The sequence below is a fragment of the Echiichthys vipera genome (assembly GCF_963691815.1).
Source record: "Echiichthys vipera genome assembly, chromosome: 9".
Lineage (NCBI taxonomy): Eukaryota > Metazoa > Chordata > Actinopteri > Perciformes > Trachinidae > Echiichthys > Echiichthys vipera.
Window position 1 is genome coordinate 17138740 of NC_139834.1, and position 19801 is coordinate 17158540.

Genomic DNA, 19801 nt, shown 5'->3' on the forward strand with positions numbered 1-19801 from the left:
TTGCAGCCAAGTTCATGAGTACATTATAGTGAAGTAGTGTAGTTTATGTTAGGGCTAGGCGATATTTTATATCCCGATATAGGTCATTTCATGTTTCAATAACAGTATATATATGACAATTTAGCATATTGTCTGGAAATAAATTAATAAAATAAATAAATAAATAGTCTATATTGAATAACCATAAAAGCTTATTTTTATACTCCTGGTGAATGAAAAAGTACTGAGTATTTTCTCATTTTATTAAGAACTTTAGTGCAAAATGAACATAATATGCAAGAAACGCCGTCCAAATGACGTAAAAATTGCGGAAACATAGTTTGGCAATAGACTTTTGGAATGTAATTTTGACGATATACATCGTCACATTGTCCAGCCCTAATTCATGAGACAACTTTGTAGTTCTTCACCTAAATTCAGAGTGCGTCCAAGACACTGTATCCACAACACACACTGGAAGCCTTTTCCCACGAGAGCTTAATTGCTCTGATTATTCACAGTGATTTCTGTTGCTTTCTCTGTCTTCAGTTTTATAGGGGTGCAATGAGCAGGTATGGATTAATTATAGCTTTGGAAAGCAAACACAGCTCATGTTGTTTCAATTAAATACAAGGCATTTATGCATCACGCTTTGGTTGACTGAGACGTTCCTCATTTTCATACACCGAAAACAAGATTGGATTAGGCACAGGAGGCTGATGGAGAATGATGATAGTGAACGAGGCCATTATAAACTTACTCAGCACCTGGGAGGTCCTGTATGACTGTACTGCACTGACGTTTATCATCACCTTGTTTTCTAACACAGCACAGGCCTGTTGACATCATACTGTGAAATTCTGGACATATGTGAAGTATTGAAACACGTTCTGAACTACCAGGTAACAACATGACCTCAGTACAGTAAAAACTCTTCATCATCTAAATACAATTTAATAGAAGCCTATTAATCACATAATGTAAGGCACGGTCTCTCCTAAAAGGCCACAAACTGGGTTATTCATTGAAAAATGGTCTCTTTCTGATTAAGCAATCACATTGCAAGCTTACGCTGCCCAGTTTTCATAAATCACTTCAAACATACATGGCATTTGATTAGAACCCATTAGCAATGAGCAACAGTGTGTGTATGATGTGCATGTGGGGAGGCATGTGCATGTGTCTCATCTCACATTTTCCATGGTTCGCTCTTTAGGATGTTCCTCATTAGTGTGAATATTAATGCGACCAGAAGAGGGGAAGAAAAATGTAAAAGGAATTTGGAAGAGCTTTTTAAAAGGGGCCATTTCATCAGAATCGTTATTTTTTTGCGGTTCTCTGAAGGCTCGTAACCGGCGGTCTATGAAGAGAGACATGCCGCAGCGGGGCTTAATTTAAAACCAGAAAGGTCACTGCGCTAAGAAAGGTCCTCGGCTCAGCCAAAAATATAAAATGTGGAGCAGAAACAGAAAGCAAGGAGGAGGGAGGAGGGGTGGGCCAAAAAAGAAAGCAGAATGAAAGGAGATCAGAAGATGCCGATTGGGAAGGAAGGCGGGAGGAAATAGGTTCAAGTAATTTGGAAAGACAGTGTTATGGAAGAGAGTACAAAAATGGAAAAATACAGGGGAAAGAGAAAAACAGAGAGGATAATGAACTGAGCTGCAATTGAACTGGAACAGGCCTAGCATCAAAACAGATGCAAGAGGTTCTTTGTTTACTTTAATGGTGTTTTTGCAAGTAATTTGTTATAATGGCCAACAATTTCAGGGAAAAACACTGCATCCATACACAGTGAAGGATTGCCAATCTGTCCAACAATCTGTGTTGGCAAAAACACAACCCTCCCCAAGCCTTTGCTGAATTAGGCTCCCTGTGCTTGGTACTGGACCAGAGTACTAATGGTCAGATGGGAAATTAGCTTTGCCATAAGCAACTCAGCACAAAATAGGTACGACTTTGAAAACAACATTTCACCCCCGATCTGTCTGTTTATAAAGTGATGATGACACTTGATTTGGCTGAGAAATTCATGTCATGTGTTGGACTTGGCTTTGTTAACAATAATAAATTGTTCTGCAATGAAGTTGCCCTCCTCCAACTCTACCTTACATTCCACAAACTGACATCTCTGTCTTCAATCACTTGTTTATCTATCTGCTCACTTTAATTGTCCGCTGGGTTTTTGACTGCACCACATTACATAAAAGCACACAGGAGCCTCATGGCAGCAACACGACCGCCTCTGATGTAAAGCCTCACGCTTTGCACAGATAAGACGGGTTCAATTTTAATGTTGCTAGCACACCGAGACGCACCAGGCTCACTTGTAAAACAGAATGCCCCCTTCGCTTGTAAACGCAGCAGCCGAAGAGAGGGAACGAGTTGGGGGTTGGGCTGGCTAAGGTGGGGCTGAATTAAGAGGAGGAGAGGAATTCTACTTGTCCAACTCCTGCAATCCATCCAGGGGATCAATTTCTTCTCTCAAATTCCCAATCCATTCCCCATCTCTTTCAAAAACTAATACCCAATTCCAATCACAGATGCAGTAAAGCATATCTTGTAAAAGGTCATAGTGTGACCTCCGAGTTCTCTAAATTGGATGCTGGTTGGCCCACTTTCCTTTGAAATACTGCACAGCCTGAAATAAAAACTGCCCCGTACACAATCACACCACCACTGGGACCTGCATCCCGCCCATCAGTAGGTGTTCATTTTGATGAAAAGTGTCACAGCACAGAGTTTAACGAGATATTGGTTGTCTGTGTTGAGGGACTCCAGAACTCAAACGTAAACTAGAGCATGAGGGTCCAGGGATGATATTGGGATAGGTATATCTGTGTATGCTTGCCATAGGCAGCATGCATGCATATAGTGGAGCATCTCTCCTGCAGCCAGCCAAGGGAACTGATCAGATGGACGATCAAACACTAATCATTCCCTCACGGCCCATACCGAGTAAAGCTGTCATTAATTTTGCGGAATTACATCAAATCTGAGACATTCTTTATGTGGCCCACGGCCTGTAGACAGTTATACGACAGGGACTGCTGCGCTAAGCAGATGGGGCAGCTTGGCCGTGCATACTAAATACCAACGTCCCCCATTTCTCCATCTCCGCCCTCCCAACACTCTGCCCTCCTTCCAGGCACTCTGCTCCTGCTACCTCTTTCTTTGTTTTTTACTCATCTAATGCCTTTCTATGACTACATGTCATTGATTACATCACTCATCCCACAGTGACAGGCATCATTTACCTCAAAAATGCTCAGATTGCTCTAAACAATACTATATTCTTGATAAAAAATAAAAAAAAATCTATAAGCCCAATTCACACACACAAGAACCATCACACTTCCATTTAGTATGATGAGAAAATAAATTGTTTACTGACATAAATCTTTAATGTTTGTCTCTTGGATGTTGACGACGTTAACAGTTTACTTGCCTATACAGAACAGAAGGTCATAATCTCATTTGAGGTTTCCTTGGCAACTGATTACTGCTGAAGGCTAGTTACAATTTATGACTACTGACACATACCTGCCATTCCCTTTGAATGAGACATGTGGTAAGCTATATTCAGACAGACCACCTTAGGTAATAAAACTGCGGTAGCACTCAGGGGCTATACCATTTTCTTATATTGAGAGGAATTCCAAGCCAGGCTGCTAGAAATCAGCAGACGACAGCAGGAATTAAATCTGTGTGGAATAGTTCTGCTACAGATAAATAAACAGTATGCAGAGGCTTTTGTGCAAGCACAGTTGAAAGGGGATGTTTTTTCTGCATAATGCTTAAACATGTTGATATTAGTCCAGTTCACACATTTTCCAAAGAAAAAAAGTATACATTCATATGGTGTGTGTCCGTGTGTGTGCGCATGTGTGTGCGCGCGTGTGCGTGTGTGTTGGGGTGGGGGTTATGACAGACTGAGGAGCCATAACAGCAGGCAGCCAGGTCAAGATCAAGCAGTTTCATGGGCAATCCACTTTCAGTCTAGTCTCTATTTGGGTGAAGGCTCACATTCCGACCGCACAGCCATCTTCTAACTTCTAACAGTGTCGCTTCAAAGTCAAGGCTAACTGAGGTCTGCCATACTGTTTTCTTAGTGACAAAAAAACCCCCCAAAAAAACCCAAATGCTGAGCAAAAACGGCACAAAGCCAGTAGGTCAAAGCCAAAGTATACGATTGAATCATAAAGACGTTATTTATATTCATGCATATGGTTTTTCATAGTGGCTAATTAATTAATAAAATAATAATAACAGGAGCAAGACACATTTTGAATCTTGTGGAACTGCATTTTAATTTCCCAACATCCTAACCCAAAACAGAATAGCTCCAGATAAAAAAGTCATTGCAGTACAACATATTTAATTATCCTACTGCATAGAGAGCCACGACTTCCAGCACTACTTTGCTCATACAAGCTCAGCACACTATTAATCCACTTAAAAACAATTTATAGGGTCTCAACATCGACTGTATGTCTGCATAAAATTACATGAAGCGTCCTTATAATGTCTTCAACAGACTAAATTAGCCAAACTGAACTTACTAATTGAGGAGAAGTAAAGTACTGTGCGACTGGATTGACTTGTCAATGAGCACAGATAAATAAGTAGGCTATGGGAGGAAGAACATCAATAACTGTAATAATATAGAAATTAGCATTATTTAAGCTGTAGTTACTGAGGCATGATAACTTTCAATCTTAAATACTAATTCAAATTTCCACTTCAATTATGTGTTTCTGCTTCTTTGTGGTCACAGGCAGCCAACTGCATCCTACTGAGTGGACTGCATTGGAGATATATTTTAACTCCCTGAATCTTCCTTTTAATCCTGATTTAAATCTATTCAGATCAAGTTTATGTTTAATTAAGCCAATATTTAAATATGCATTTCATTTAAAAACTCACAAGGAGGCATTTACAAATGACTGTAATGCGCTCCCACTCAATGACTTTACACTGATGTTTTCATCATCCTGGATTACTGTCATCTACTTAATTGCCCAAAGATACTCTATTCTTTTGTAATATTGGCAAAACCTTAATTGCAGCTTAATTAACATAAAGTTGAGGAGATGTGGGCGTTACCCATCTACATTTTTTTCATTTTGGATCCCAATTAAATACTATATTTTGTTATCTAATGTTTCTCCTTATTACAGGAAAAAAAACGTGTGGCAAAATGCCTTCAGCCTCAGAAGGCTAAAGAACATGAAGAGTGGGTAACGGTATAGATGGTTTAGGTATATGGTCTACATGTGACAGTCTGAATGTAAAGCATGGGGTTTTCAAGATGGTATACTGCCATCTGCTGTCCGGCACCGTAACAACACCGTCATCGTCAGAATGGAGATTCATTTGCCAAGTTGGTTTTCAGATACAAGGAATTTTTTCTTGGTGTTTGGTTATTAAAAGGTACTGCAACAGTCAACAATAAAGAATATAAACATATAGCCCAGAATAGGAAAAGTAGCTTGAATATATGAAAATTATATTATCAAAATACTATAACCAAAAATGTAAAATAAAATTGTTTTAGAACTGGAAAGTTGAACGGTTTTGTGCAAAGATATAACACTAATACAAAAAACTATGATATGTGAGGCGCCTGGGGTGTGTTTTAAAAAAAGTAGGATGAATTTGGCTGTGTCTTCATAAAACCTGGAATCCCCATCAGATCTGGAACATGGACATTTGTGTAAAAAATATATTTTCCTGTTATATTCTGTAAATCTGCTGAATTGCCCCCTGCAAGACAATGATTCAACTGATCAGCAAAAAAAAACAATTATCTAAATAGAGCAGGGCGCTGAGAACAGACTCACTGCCATTCAAATTAAATATCCTTTTTAGTGTGGTTGACTACTTCCCAGCTACATAGAAAATAATGCTTAATAATACCGTTGACAACAACATGCAAGACACTCTTTGTAGCCTAGGAGATGGACGGTTGAAAATCAAAAGGAAACCCCAACAGAAAGCGAACAAGGGTCAAATTGCTATCTGTCACTCTGCACACATGCGTTTCGCTGCATCACCCGTGAGTCGTTGTCTTCCTCATCGCACACAAGAGCTACTGAATCCGATTGGTCAGTCTGAGCAACTGTGTGGGACAACCAGTGGCTCTCTTTGCTTTGACGTGCGATGAGCAAAACAACAGCGGCCGGTGAGAAGCATCACATTACATCCAGCGCGTCCTCTGCTCTTCTGCATTAACACTGGGGATTGTAGTTTAGAGGGCGGCGTTTCAGCGTCATCTCACCGACGTGGTGAACGACAACTCCCACAATTCCGCGGTGGAAGTGAAGCTGTCATGCTTGTGTTTTGCTTTGTTTTTTTTTTTGTTATTGTTTCGAGTTAGTGGAGCAACTGAGCCCGAGGAGGAACGCACGTCTGTATCGCTCACCTTTATATGTTGTTTTCTCACGCATAGTGAGTCCTGTATCTGATAGAGACACGCCTGGTTTAGACAGTTGACAGAGAAGTGAAGGCGATAAAAGGTAAGATACACCAGAAACGGCCGAGAGATAATGTGCGCAGATGTCTTTTGCAGCTAGTTAACAAAAGCCTGTTTGTCTCGTCTGACGTGCACGCGCAGCACATTAACTAATTGGACGGTGTGAATTAACGAGTCGACCGACAGGTTCGGATCTACCTTTTAGTGGCTTTGTTCGCGTTTGTCTTCCTAAGCTTGCATCGATGAGCATGGGACATTGTTTTCTCGACATGTGCTACTGTTGGGCCTCAAGCCTCGTGCTGTGAAATGTGAACCCTCCGACAGCTACTGTATATTTTAGTCACTGATCCTATGGATTCTGACGCCATCTGTAAAATGTTCTGCAATAGTTACACGTGAAAAGTTTCTTCCCTTATTCGTAAATATAGAAGGATGCTTTACTAAAATAGAAAATGGGATTATGCCTGTAGCCTTCTATAGAGGATAGATATTAAGTATGGGTAAATCACATTCAATCCACAATTGTAGCATATACTGTAAGCCAAGATGTCATGCAAAAGCTCCATTTTAAATCTTGTGTTTAACAGATGTTTCATGGAAATAAGTCATTGAGCTGAAAAAGGTTGTTTTTTTTTAAGACTAATCGACTTAAGAAATCTTAGTTGGCTTAAATCAAAACGAGTGCTTAGTCGACAAATTGACCAAGAGGGGGAAGCCCTACATTTTAATCTGTTGAATATAAGCCATGACTGATTACATCCAACAGTTAGGCACATATGACATATGGGGAAGTCAGCACCCCACTCAATGCTAAATTAATAAATAATGCTCTCTGTAAGACACATGTCTCAATGTGATGTGGTTAACTGCAGGCCTGAATTCCTCAAAATTCACAGAGTGTATATTACCAGTGGAATTTGATCTCTATACATGCTGGAGGCCCTGTACACCTTGTACTGCATGCAACATGTGACGGTGTACAACAGCAAATGATGTTGACGGTGACTGAAATAGCCCTGGTGACAAACATGTAATATGTCATGTTGATGAAAGGCCATGCTGACACTGAGGTTTAGCTCTAGTGTCCTCTCCTTGAGTGTGTGCTCAGTCACGATATCTTGTTACACTCAATAAATATTCACAAACTGTCTGCTCAGTCTTGTTTGTTCTCCAGCGGTCACCTCTTGCCTATTTAAGCTCACTTAACCATGCATGTCTGTTTCAACCTCGAAATTGGACTAATTAGCCTAATAAAACAAAAATCATCTCCAGTTTTAACATTGTGGGTTTTTTTTTTACTCTGTAGGTGCAAAATCGCCTGCCTTTCTGTGTTGCCATGGAAAATACTTGGCAGGTGGAGTTCAGAAACGTGGGCTGCAGTTACTTCCCTCAGAGCAGAGTCGATTGCCACTACACACTAAGCTCCCAGCACAACTGGGCCAGCAATGACTGGATAGGGCTCTTCAAGGTATTGTTAACCTAATGACTGTTGCAAGAATCAAGTGAATAAATAGTATTCAACTGCAAAATAACAGCATGTTTTATTCCTCAGGTGGGATGGTCGTCAGTGAAAGACTACCACACATTTGTTTGGGCATTGGCCCCAGCTGACTATCAAGAGGGCACAGATGTCAACTGCTGTGTGCACTTCCAGGGTACTTGTGCCTGTGTTTCCTAATTGTATTCTACTTCCCATAGTTAGCCAGAATCTATACGGGTACGGTGCTTAGATCCGCATGTAAAACCTTCACCAGGAGATTGATGTTTCAGTAAATTGAATTGCTCTCTTGTACACAAAAGGCTAGCGACTAGTGTAGAGTGGAGGAAAATGCTAATTATTTCTAACTTAAGAGTATTTCCACAGATATAACAGGGAAAATGTTGTGTACAGAAGACAAATATCCCTCTCAGCTCGGGCTCTAACACAAGCACAGTCTCTGTCATGGTTTGAATGAATTTCTTTAGGATGCAGGAGGTTGAGTAATGACAATGACAAAGACAGTGGCTTTGTCAAAGCCTGCTCTGACTACTACTAGTCACAGAAGAATACAGCGCTCACTCTGTCCTGTCTATCAGTGGCAACTGATAAGCCTGATTCAGTGTGAGGGGCACGTGTGCAGCAGGTGTGGCATTGACCTCTAGTAGAGTGATTTATCACTAACTTAAGCATACTGTCAATGTCATTCTTCATTTGAAGAAGAGCAGAGGGAGGAAAGTCTAAAGAAACTGCTGATGGTTCCTTATCATCAGCGTTGCAGTGATTTAAAAAGAAGGGTTGCCTGCAATGTGACCTAAGCTGGTGCTGTAAGTTACAATACAGCTCATAAACTTTGCTGTATGTCATTCTTCCTTCCGTTTTCCATCTGGTCCCTTTACTGTGCATGTGTTGTGAAACAGGAAAAAGTAAATCATTCTGAACATGAAGCTATAGCCTGTGTGAGATAAGGATAATATTAGGTTAGCTTACTTTATGGGCTGGATGAAGTCGCAGGCTGTGGCTGGCTGCTCTCCGGTCTGAATGGGAAGCTGGAGGCATCAGTTTTTTGTTGAGGGATAAAAATGAAAAGTAAATCAAGATTTAGGATTTACTTTTCCATATTGACAAATATGGTCAAACTAGCATATATATATATATATATATATATATATATATAATATATATATATAATATATATATATATATATATATATATATATATATATATATAAACAGGCAGATCAAAGACAAAAGAACATAGAAATCCATACATATAAACATTAACAAGAGGAACAGTAAAAATAAATTACAAAATACAAAAATACAAATTAATAAGAAAAAGAAATTAACACATAAGGTAAGAAAGACAGTAAAAAGACATAAAATAAAAAATAAAATGACATCCCATGAAAGCAAGTGTATAAAAATGTGTTTTGAGAAGTGATTTAAAAGATGTCACTAATTCAGCAAGCCTGAGATACATAAATTAACAGTAAGCTTAATACTTTGAGAGACAGAAAGCAGGGATAGCATCATTCATGTTGATATAATTTAATTGTGAAACGCTGTTTAGTGAGCAGCTAGTTTAGCATACAACAGTACTGAAGCTAGCCAAACAGCAGAGTCCTGTGAATAGTTATAATAATAACTTTATTTATATAGCACCTTTAAAAACAAACGTTAACAAAGTGCTTTGAGTGACAGAACAAAGACAAATGCATACGTGCAAATATCAAGAGAGCAAGAGAAACGATAGGACGCTTTTAACAGTAGCTAGTATCCTGTACTTAAGTACTTTAACGGAAGAATAACGAAAACAGGAACTTACTCGACGGAAGCTGGACTTCTCAACGACATATTGTGAGGAAAGGTCTCTTCCAGCTCGGTGTAAAGTAACAAAACATCAGCTTAATTTAAGCAGCACGCGTAATTCACACTTGTACAGGATCGTTGTACATTTGAAATTGGTGCGCGACGCCATTTTTTTTCATTGCTCACCTGCGCTGATGACCTGCGCGGAGGTGCTGAGTGCTGCCCCTGGTGGTGGGAAGCTGCACTTTATTTATTTCAAACAAACTTTATTTGTTTAATGCAAAATACTAACTTATAGGAAAAAACAGCTATCCATCTAAAAACGATATTTAAAAAAACAATTTCAGATAGATACTAATGTTAGTTGCACTTTTTGTTGTAACTGTTGAGAAACTGTAAACATTTATTTTGGCTCTGTACGGTTGTGGATACTTTAAAATATGTGATTTTATATTGAAAATATTGATGAGAATCTGATTTTGCTTTTAAAGAATGGATTTTTTGGACTCTTACAAAATAATATGCAGAAAAACAAGCGGGAATATATGATTAATCAAGAAAGAATGCCTTTATTTCTTGCTAGGGGAAATTCAATTTTTTTCACTCTGTTATTATTATTATTATTATTATTATTATTATTCATGTTGCGCGCGCACACACACTCACACACACACACACAAACAGGACGTCTATACATGCTACTTATTATAAAAATGGAAAATTGCCATATCCATAATTGCAAATTCACTAATAAGAAGCCATGTTTTATTATTATTATTATGTTTACTAATAAGTTCAAGCAATACATTCTTTCAATCACTTCATTTTAAAGCAATTCAATCTGTAACAGCCTGTACTGCCCTAAAGGTTTTTGCATAAAACTTTATCAAACTCTAGGCCTAATTCTGAACTCTGAGTTGACTTAGCCTTAGATGGGAAGCCCTGGGTTTTCAGTTCCAGAAGATAATAAGAGTTAGTTAAATCAACTCTTAAGTATAAGTAAAGCTATCAGCAATTGAGCTTCCGATACTACGTTCACCATGACAACAGGTCAAAGGCAGAGGTTCCATTTGAATCCAGTGGGCGTAGAGATATTAATGCATGTATGCAGACTGTGCATCTTTATCTTTCAAAAAAGAGTGTCGTTGTGGAAGTAAAATAACATTCATAACCTAGATCAACGATGTCTTTCGTTGTCTTTCTTTATCAACGTTTGGTGAAGAAAACTTGCCAGGGTGCATGTTAGGTTACCACTGTAACCGACCTCAGAGTTTTGAGCTGACAAGAAGTTAACAAGGACCCGGCTGTTGCCTAGCAATGGTATTCCATTGCATTCAACTTGTAAATACAACTTGAATGTTCCATTTGTAAATGTAATGTTTTATGCATTACAATATTAAAGCCATATAAATGTGAAATACATATGTAAACTCTCTAAAGGCTTTTATTGTATGAATACCAAAATACTGGCAGGTTGTTTCATAAAGATTTATAGTAGGCCTCATCCTCAGAGATGTTAAAGGCATTTTTTTATGACTAAATAGCCATGTGATATTAAAGGCTTTTTAAATCATTACCCTCTTGAGTGCCTCAAGATTTTTTCAACAATTTTAAATCTTAAAAGGTGATTAGCTCTTCCAAAATTAGAGGCAGGCTTGTAAAATTATCTCATTATCTAAAGTGCACTTTCCTTCCACCATGTTCTTGTTTTACACTGTATATAGTATAATGGGAAGCGAGCTCAACAGCTAAAAATGGGCTGTTTCTAAATACAGGTATTCCTCACTGAAAATTAATTTCAACATGTCTCATCTTTTCCACCACTTTTTAGCCTCCTACCTACCCAAGCCCAGCTCCGAAGAGTATGAGTTTGTATATATCGATGCTAAGGGGGAAGTGTTCTCCCGCAGCTCCAAATTCACTTTCTGCGCTCCGAAGCCACTTGAGGACCTGGTGACCCTTGAGGAGGAGCCCTATGGAGAGGAAGGAGGCACAGACATGTTGCTGGTAGTGCCAAGGGCTGAACTGCTACAGGTGAGCACAACAAACGCGCAAGAGATTTATTAGACGAGGTAGTGAAGGACAATTTTCAGTTTAGCAAAATGAATGAGTGCTGATAAAACACATATGCTGAGAAATTAATAGTGTTGTTAACTGCGTGCACACAAAGACCAGAGAACAATTCTGGTTCCCTGACCGCTGCCTGCTTCTCCCTGTCTCTCTTGTCAGAGTCGGCTGCAGGAATGTCTGCAAGAGCGCGCCGAGCTGCTGCAGGCGCAAGAGGCGGCACACAGGCAGAGGGAGACAGAGAAGGAGGAGTACAAGAGGGCGAGGGAGACATGGGACAGACGACGCAAAGGGCTAGAAAGCGACATTTCCAGGCTGCAGCAAGAGCTGAAGCAGAGTCGAGAGAAAATCGAGGAGATGGAGATGGAGCAGAAGGTGGTGTAGAGAGCTAAGCAAATGACAGGGGCAAGATCATTTGAATAGGACCAATTTGCCTGTTTCCATTTCCATATTTTTATCTGTATCTGTGCCCTTATTCTCAGATGAAAAGCACGTCTCTGCCTCAGCAGTAGTTCAATAAAATGTCTGGGTTGTTATATTAAAATGTTGAATGTAAAATATTTTTATATGGATAGCCTAGCCTAAGTCATGATAAATTAAAATGCCTCATAAAAATTAAAAATGCCTCTGGTCTGTAAGGAGGAGCAGGCTTTTGGAGAATCACTAGCCCAGGAGAAAAGTGCTTTATTGGATGCGAGGGAGGCGAGCAAAGTGCGAATCAAAGAGCTGGAGGAGGATATCAAAACCCTGACTCAGAGAACTGTGGAAAGAGAGACAGAGTTGGAACGGTATGATTTCTTTTTTTTTCTTCCATATTTTAGTTTGATGTGGCTCTCATGAATACTTTTGATCATCACTATCCCAATCTGTGTGTGCAGGATGAAGGAAAGAGCAAAGAGGGCAGGAGCTCAGAGAAAAGAAGAGGAGTGTGAGAGAAAGAGCCTGCAGGTAATTACAATTCAGAAGATACTATTGAAGTTGTGCCTCAGTTGTTCTTTTCTTCCGCATCTCACTCTCTTTTCCTATCTGTGTCGGGTGTCTCTCTCTCTCTTTCTTAGACCAAGCTGGAGCAGACCGAAGGTGAACTCCGAAGCCTGTCTAAGGAGTTCCAGGGCCTGAGGAATTCGCTGGCCCAGAGAGACACGAGTGTCCTGCAGCTCCAAAACAGCATCACCACCCTCACCCAGAAACTCACCACTGCCCACAGGAAAGAGGTCAAAGAGGCTTTTCTTCGGAAATCAGAGGGGCTGGGATTCAAAGGAGTGTTGAGATGTATGGATTGATAGTTAAGGCTTGACTAGGCAAATTTACACACACACACAAGGCTTCAAATGTGTGATGTGCTGTGACCAAAAACCAACGGCACGCTCTTGTTTAATACTTTATTCAGCAGCTCCTATAAGTGGAGACGTATTTGCACCTGACACAAGAATTCATTGGGGATAAATAACCGCTATATGTCAGCCCATTCTAAAACTTTGGTAGAATCGACTTGAAACACGATGTTGGCATTTCAAGTCCAGTATTAGTTATTTTCCGGACTGGCATTATGCAAACACAACCAGTTGCCAATGCACGCTTTCCTGTCTCTTTATGCCCAGGCGGAGAACGAGGCCACACTGAAGGAGATGCGGAGTCTGCGGGAGCGCCTGAACATGACTGAGCGCGCTGGAGAGGGCGTGAAGAGTGATTTGAGTGCCATGGTGGCCCAGAGGGATCAGGGGCAGGCCGAATTACATCAGGCTCGTCTGCAGGCTGCCCAACTCACCCTTCAGCTTGCAGATTCCAGTCTGGCCCTAAGAGAGGGAAGAGCCAAGTGGGCCCAGGAGAGGCAGAATCTGCAGCGCACTGCCGAGGTGCAGAACTGAATACATTTATGCTGTGGTAGAGTTAAAGTTTCAAATGTATCTTTCTATATTTGTCCCATTACTGTGTGTGTGTGTGTGTGTGCGTGTGTGTGTGCGTGCGTGCGTGCGTGCGTGCGTGCGTGCGTGTGTGTGTGTGTGTGTGTGACCCTGACAGAAGGACCAGGAGCGTCTGGAGAAACTCAACGCAGAGATGCAGAGGATGGAGGAGAGGCTGCAGGAGGAGAGAATGGAGAGAGTGAAGCTGGAGGTCGAGCTCGGGAGAGAAAAGGATTGCAACAGGGTGAGAAAGACTACTAAGAACTTACCTGTTATAGGATGTTTTATGAGTTCACTTCAGTGTGTTTGCAGTAAATAAAACCACATTTGCCATAGAGAAACAGGAGCAGTATAAAGCACATTTCCCAAAATGTCAAAGCTATCCCTTTAACTTTATCAAGATTTATTCTGTATACAAAACAACTTTCTTTCTGAAGTCATAGTATCTGCTGGATGATTCTGACTTGTGCTGCTGTCCTCTGATGTCTGGCCTGCAGGTTCAGCTGAGTGAAACCCGCAGGGAGCTCCAGGAGCTGAAAGCCAGCCTGAGGGTTGGCCAAAAAGAGAAGGAGCAGCTCCTTGCAGAGAAACAGGTCAGAAACACAGTTTGAATAGTCACAGGGGAAAACTAGAATCTATGCAGACAGAAAGCTTGTCCACGCAAGGGGGAAACTTTACTGTTTGGAGATGTAAACATCGCATGTATGGTGTCACAGGCACTGACTTTGTGCCCCTTTCATTGTCTGTTCATCTCACAGCTAATGAATGGCTTGCATGGATTTACAAATAAATTGGAACGGTTTTATTCCGATAAGCTCACAGCTGCAGTACTTAAGTCGTTATCAGCTTAAAATTTACATTTACAAGTTTAGCTACAATTTGCACCACTCTCCAGCTCAAGTACACTTATAAATAATATTTGTTTTTCGAAACGCTGTTTTATAATGAATTCATATCCTTAAGCTGACTAATTGATCTAACATATACACAAGTATACAGAGATTGTGAATGTCCCAGGTTCTGAGAATCTTCTGTCTGTGGTTGTCTTCTTAGTTGTTATTGTGCAATATAAATTGTTTATAGTGCAATATAAATCAGTGGATTTCAGGGCAGTGGGTGCTGCCGCCGTTAAAGTGCCTGCAGCGTTTTTGTTGGCTAACCACCATCACATTTGTCCACTCCTGGCATAGTAGATGGTCAGTGTTTTTAAAATCAGTGTCCAGCTTAATTTTAACACCAACGCCACATGGGAGCATAGCAGTCAAGCTGTGGCATGTCATAAATCAAACAAAATGTTTAAATGTTTATTGAACAGTGATAATGATATTTATATAATAGCAAGTGTTGTGTTTGTTGATGTAGAATATAACCGTTTTATGTGGCTTTGGCTTGAAGAAGTGGGACATCATGAGAGTTACGAGGGGGGTGGCGGCTGACGCCATGATGAAAGTCCTGCCCTGGTGCATGATATGATAGCTGTATTTTCCACTACAGGAGTTGATGGAGTACATCTGTCAGCTGGAGCAGAAGATGGGAACAGTGGCCAGTGCCAAGTGGAGCACTGCCCCGATTGCCTCTACAGGTGAGTGGAGCCACACATTAATCTACTGTATGCCCCGCAGATGTACACAGTAAAAGTGTTAACTATCATTGAACAGCAACACTAAATATTGCTCAGATTGGGCATATGTCATGGACAGCAGCAGTGCTCCTAGGAAAAGTGACCATTTTTTGCCAATGTTTCTATCTGGCAGGGCGGCCTGGCAGTGCGTTATCTGACTCTGAGGACGAGAACCCAGAAGCTTTGCAGCCCCTCCATCCACCAAGACCTCTGGGACACTACGGCCTGTGTGAGCAGGGCCAGCTGCACTCCTTGCTCCTCACCACCCCTCCTCCCTCCCCCAGGGAGGCGGAGAGGAGCGCAGTGGTCATCAACCAGCCGGCCCCGCTCTCCTCGCCACACCAGGCCGACGCTGACACTTTGGCGCACAGCTCTGATTCGGTGAGACACACCGTACGTGCCATTCTGCGCCATCATAGTCTAATTGCATGTGATAGTGAAAATGAGCTATGTCTTCGTGCTGATAGCCGTGCACACCGGTTAAACATGGGCAGTGGGTCGTTTGATACAGACATTATCTCCTAAAAGCAATTAGGCCGCTAGTGCTGTAATAGACTGTAATAGCTGTGTGTGTGTGTGTGTGCGTGTGCGTGTGCGCGTGCACATGTTTTCTCCTGTGTTGCTCTCTCGTGTTAAGGAGGAGGAATCTGATACACTTCAGTGTAGAAGGCACAGCTCTGGAGAGGAAACAGCACTTTTGCTGCCTGAGCACGCAGACACTGTTCTGAGGTAAAACTCCCACCTCAAACACACACATTGATAAACAGAATACACACACACACATACGCACTACATTTTAGTAATTTTAAAGTAAATACTTATTTTGTTCATATTTCCAGTGAAATGTTCATCACTTGGAGGAGAAGTACCTTTTACAAGTGGTGAAAATTAAAGTAATTCATTAACTCATGTATATTTTTGAGGGTACTTGTACTTTACTTGAGTATTTGCATTTTACTCTTCTTTAAACCTCTGATCCACTACTTCTTTTCACGTCTTATAAAATACAATGCAGTGTCAAAGATTCAACTAGTGGTTGGCTTGTGACCTCTTACAAGCCTGTCTTGCTGGGGGTCTCTTGTCATGTTATAGATGTCTATAAGCTGTGACTTGAAATGGGGTATTTTTTATACTGTTGAAGTAGTATTTTTACTGAAGTAGTACTTTCTCCGTCACTGCCTATCACACTGTTACACATGGAAGTATTTAATGTTGCTACTGATAGAACTATTCATACTACTACAGCTTCTAAAAGATGAAAATAGCGGAATAGACACTCTACTTACCTTCCCTTGACATACAAGGCATGATTTAGGTTAGATTAAAGAAGGGTGGTGCAAGTGACGATAAGACAATCACAACAAATTGAGCACAGTTGGAAGATTTAATGTTCAAAAATGGAGCTTTGCATTACTGGATGCATATTAAAAATGAAAACTCCTTTAAAGCCCAACAAGCCGACACATTTCTTCCTGTCATGCCGGCTGGTTTTTAAACTTCAGCAATGGGTCATATTTTACTAGCTCAGGACTTGATTTGTGTGTATAACCTGACTCTGCAAAGTAATTAGTGAACACAGCAGCCAGATAAATGCAGTAGAGTTAAAAGTATAATATTTCTTTCTTAAATGCGGAGAAGTAAAAACCTAAATGATCTCAAAAAGGGAAGGATGAAGTATTTGTACTTTAAAATTGTACTTTCTACCTCTGGTCTCACACAGAAATGGTTTCAGGCACAGACAATGAATTCAAAGCTTGCTAATGCATTGCACACAGACACATGCAACCAATTATTTATGGTGACAGGGTGAGTATGGCTGGAAGATGGAAGTTTTGAATATGTGGTCGTAAAAGAAGTTGAGGCGGGGGAGACTGTGTGAGACAGAGCTGGGGCGTGGGAGGGGCACGATGGGAGGACAAGGGGACAGATAAGTTGACAGCAAGCTGTAGCAATGATTTACCTGAGGGGTGTACCGCAGTCACGGGCCAATTTTCAGCATCATTAAAGCCCTCTCTCCCACTCGCCCGCTCTTTCAGTCTAACCCCCGCTTTCAACCAGAATGTGTGTTTCTTTCAGTTTTTTCACACACACGCACACTCTGCTTTGTCTCCTCCTCCAGTGATCTGGCCGACACCTCGCTATGGTAACCAGCGGAGATCCGGCCACGATCAAAAAGAGGAGATGGGGGGACTTTCTTGGAGTTAATGTGGCTTCACATTACTTCCACTTACAAGCACATACACAGCTCAGTCACTACACAGACAAAAATGTTAATATGCAATTTACATCGTATCTGCCGTGAACCCTTGGTTTTTTCCCCTCTTCGACTGTTGTGTTATTGCCCTATCTTGTTTCGTTGTCATGAATGACATAATGCTTGTGGTGGCAGGTCAACAGGGTGTTTATGACTGACATAAGACCGTCGCACAGTTTGAAACGGCGTACTTTTGGACATGGGCTTTGGCGTTTGAGAGTTCGCAGGCTGTAGCGGAATGATTTCCGTTGAATCATTGCTACGTCGAGAGCTTTACGATGGATGTTATGTCGTTTTTATGACATTTGTGATTAGGAGTCATGACAGGCACTGTAATTATGATGTTTTGTGCAGGGCCCCGGCTCCGCTGAAAATCATGGCAAAACTCTCTTCCAGCATTAAATTCTCCACAGCAGCTTTGAACACTATTCACAACAGCATAAAGTAATGATACAGCATCATGCTAGAGTTATATTGCTGTAATGTCTGGTCTATGACATCATATTTCTCTTTAATTTTCTCAGAAGTAAGATTTGATATGCACTTTCTTGTCTTTTCTAGCAGTTGATTGTTGCCATGCAGATGCAGTTAAGGAGATTTAGTGATGCAGAGGCGCTCTGAGACGGACAAGCATGCGAAATAGAAAGCTTATTAAACAGATTGTGTTTAAAGTCTATTAAATAGATGCCAGATGCAACTTTCTACTTCAGTACCTTCATATCATCATTATTATAAAAATTAATGCTCATAAGCTTTACACTAGAGATCAGCTGCCTTTTTCACTTTTTAATGAACCTGGGGTTTCATTATTATTGAAATGCTAATTTCCTAGCCGGCCATTTGGACATTTAGCATTTGTTACAGTTTGTATTGTATGGAAATCTTATCTCCCGTTCACGCAGTTCTAAATTTGTGCCTGAAACTTTTTTTTTTTTTAAAGAGTCAAAGAAAATCATCTATAGAGATGCTGGCATCATGGCACGGTGTTGGTTTTTCCCCCTCGCCCTATGGCAATATACTGCCTAATAAAAATGGCTGCCTACTATTTAATCAATACTGTATACATTTTTCATGGTCTTCTATTTATAATTAACTTGAGTTATGCTGCAATTAAACTATATTCAGGTTTAGTTTGAAATAGTTGTTTGTTTGTTTTTCACATACCTGTCTGTGCAATGTATGACAAAGATTTCCATGCTTGGCTAAGAAGATTTGCTAGACACTTTGATGCTCCATCTTAATCTGCTGAATTTGCACCCTATTTTTACTATAGAAGAGTTTTTAGATGAAAAGTTGATATATGGATACTTGTACTTGTACTCTTATATGTAAGTCGTGTCCTTTCTTTATTATCTTAATCATTACCATCGTGTGTTGTGTTTACGTATATTTTATCATTTTGTTTTTAACCTTCTGCTTTCAAATACTCACTTTCTATGAAGATTTGATATACATGTTACATCGGTGCTAATGAAGGGAATGGTATGTGCATGTTGAGTTTAAGGTAAAATGAACTGATTCGGATGTTTAAACAGGATTGTGAACAAAGTCATGAAAGGAGAGTCCGACCTCTCATTTACCTTGTGTCACTGGGTACATGGTGATTCTCCTTATATCGAAGCGGGACATTTGGAGGAGTCTGATATTCTTTCCAAGAATAGATAGCACGCTACTCTACATGTATTCTCCGTAGTCCTTGTTTGTGGTTGTTATCCCACTTTATGTCATAGAGATTTTTTTGTTGTTGTTTTTCCACTGAGAGCTCCAGTACGAGTACTCCTCGTCGGGACACACCGTCTCCGGTTGCAATAAAGCTCCAGTGGTTATGGTTTGTTTTTGAAGTTTTGTGTGTGAAGGTTATCCCACATGTACACGCGCTGTGTATTTTCTTATCATGTCATGTAACGGGGAGTTTCGGGTGGGGTTCTGTATAATAAAATGGTTTATGTATCAATTATCGTGTCTAATGTGTCTTTTTCTGGCCAAAGATCATAGCAATATTTTGATCCTCACCTGACATTTCACTGGTAATTAACTATGCCATTTCTTTTCATGCAGCTATATAACCTATATTCCCCTTTTGGCTCATTGCCTGTTTCAGATACATTTCTCATTCTGGATTTCCTTCTCCACTCACCTTTGGCTCTCCCGGGTCTCTTCCCCTCAGGCCTGACCTCCTCATCATCTTCATCTTTGTGCCGCCCCCCTCCTCCGG

At 40.6% G+C, this 19801-nt stretch overlaps 1 protein-coding gene across 1 annotated transcript; it reads left to right on the forward strand.

The window, feature by feature from the left end:
* The first annotated feature begins 6357 nt into the window (after positions 1 to 6357).
* calcoco1a (calcium binding and coiled-coil domain 1a) lies at positions 6358 to 19534 on the forward strand. The gene is made up of 15 exons (XM_083919354.1): positions 6358 to 6494; positions 7758 to 7919; positions 8004 to 8106; positions 11572 to 11774; positions 11970 to 12182; positions 12447 to 12595; positions 12686 to 12755; positions 12866 to 13021; positions 13409 to 13663; positions 13830 to 13955; positions 14209 to 14304; positions 15206 to 15293; positions 15466 to 15713; positions 15970 to 16061; positions 17452 to 19534. The coding sequence occupies exons 2-15, from the start codon at positions 7788 to 7790 to the stop codon at positions 17477 to 17479; spliced, it is 1959 nt and encodes a 652-aa protein (XP_083775480.1). The 5' UTR covers positions 6358 to 6494; positions 7758 to 7787; the 3' UTR covers positions 17480 to 19534.
* Positions 19535 to 19801: the final 267 nt, after the last annotated feature.

Coding starts and splice junctions, on each gene's coding strand:
- calcoco1a (XM_083919354.1), top strand. CDS start 7,788: ATGGAAAATACTTGGCAGGTGGAGTTCAGAAACGTGGGCTGCAGTTAC. Junction 12,183..12,446: donor AGATGGAGATGGAGCAGAAG/GTGGTGTAGAGA, acceptor CTGGTCTGTAAG/GAGGAGCAGGCTTTTGGAGA. Junction 14,305..15,205: donor AGCTCCTTGCAGAGAAACAG/GTCAGAAACACA, acceptor TTTCCACTACAG/GAGTTGATGGAGTACATCTG.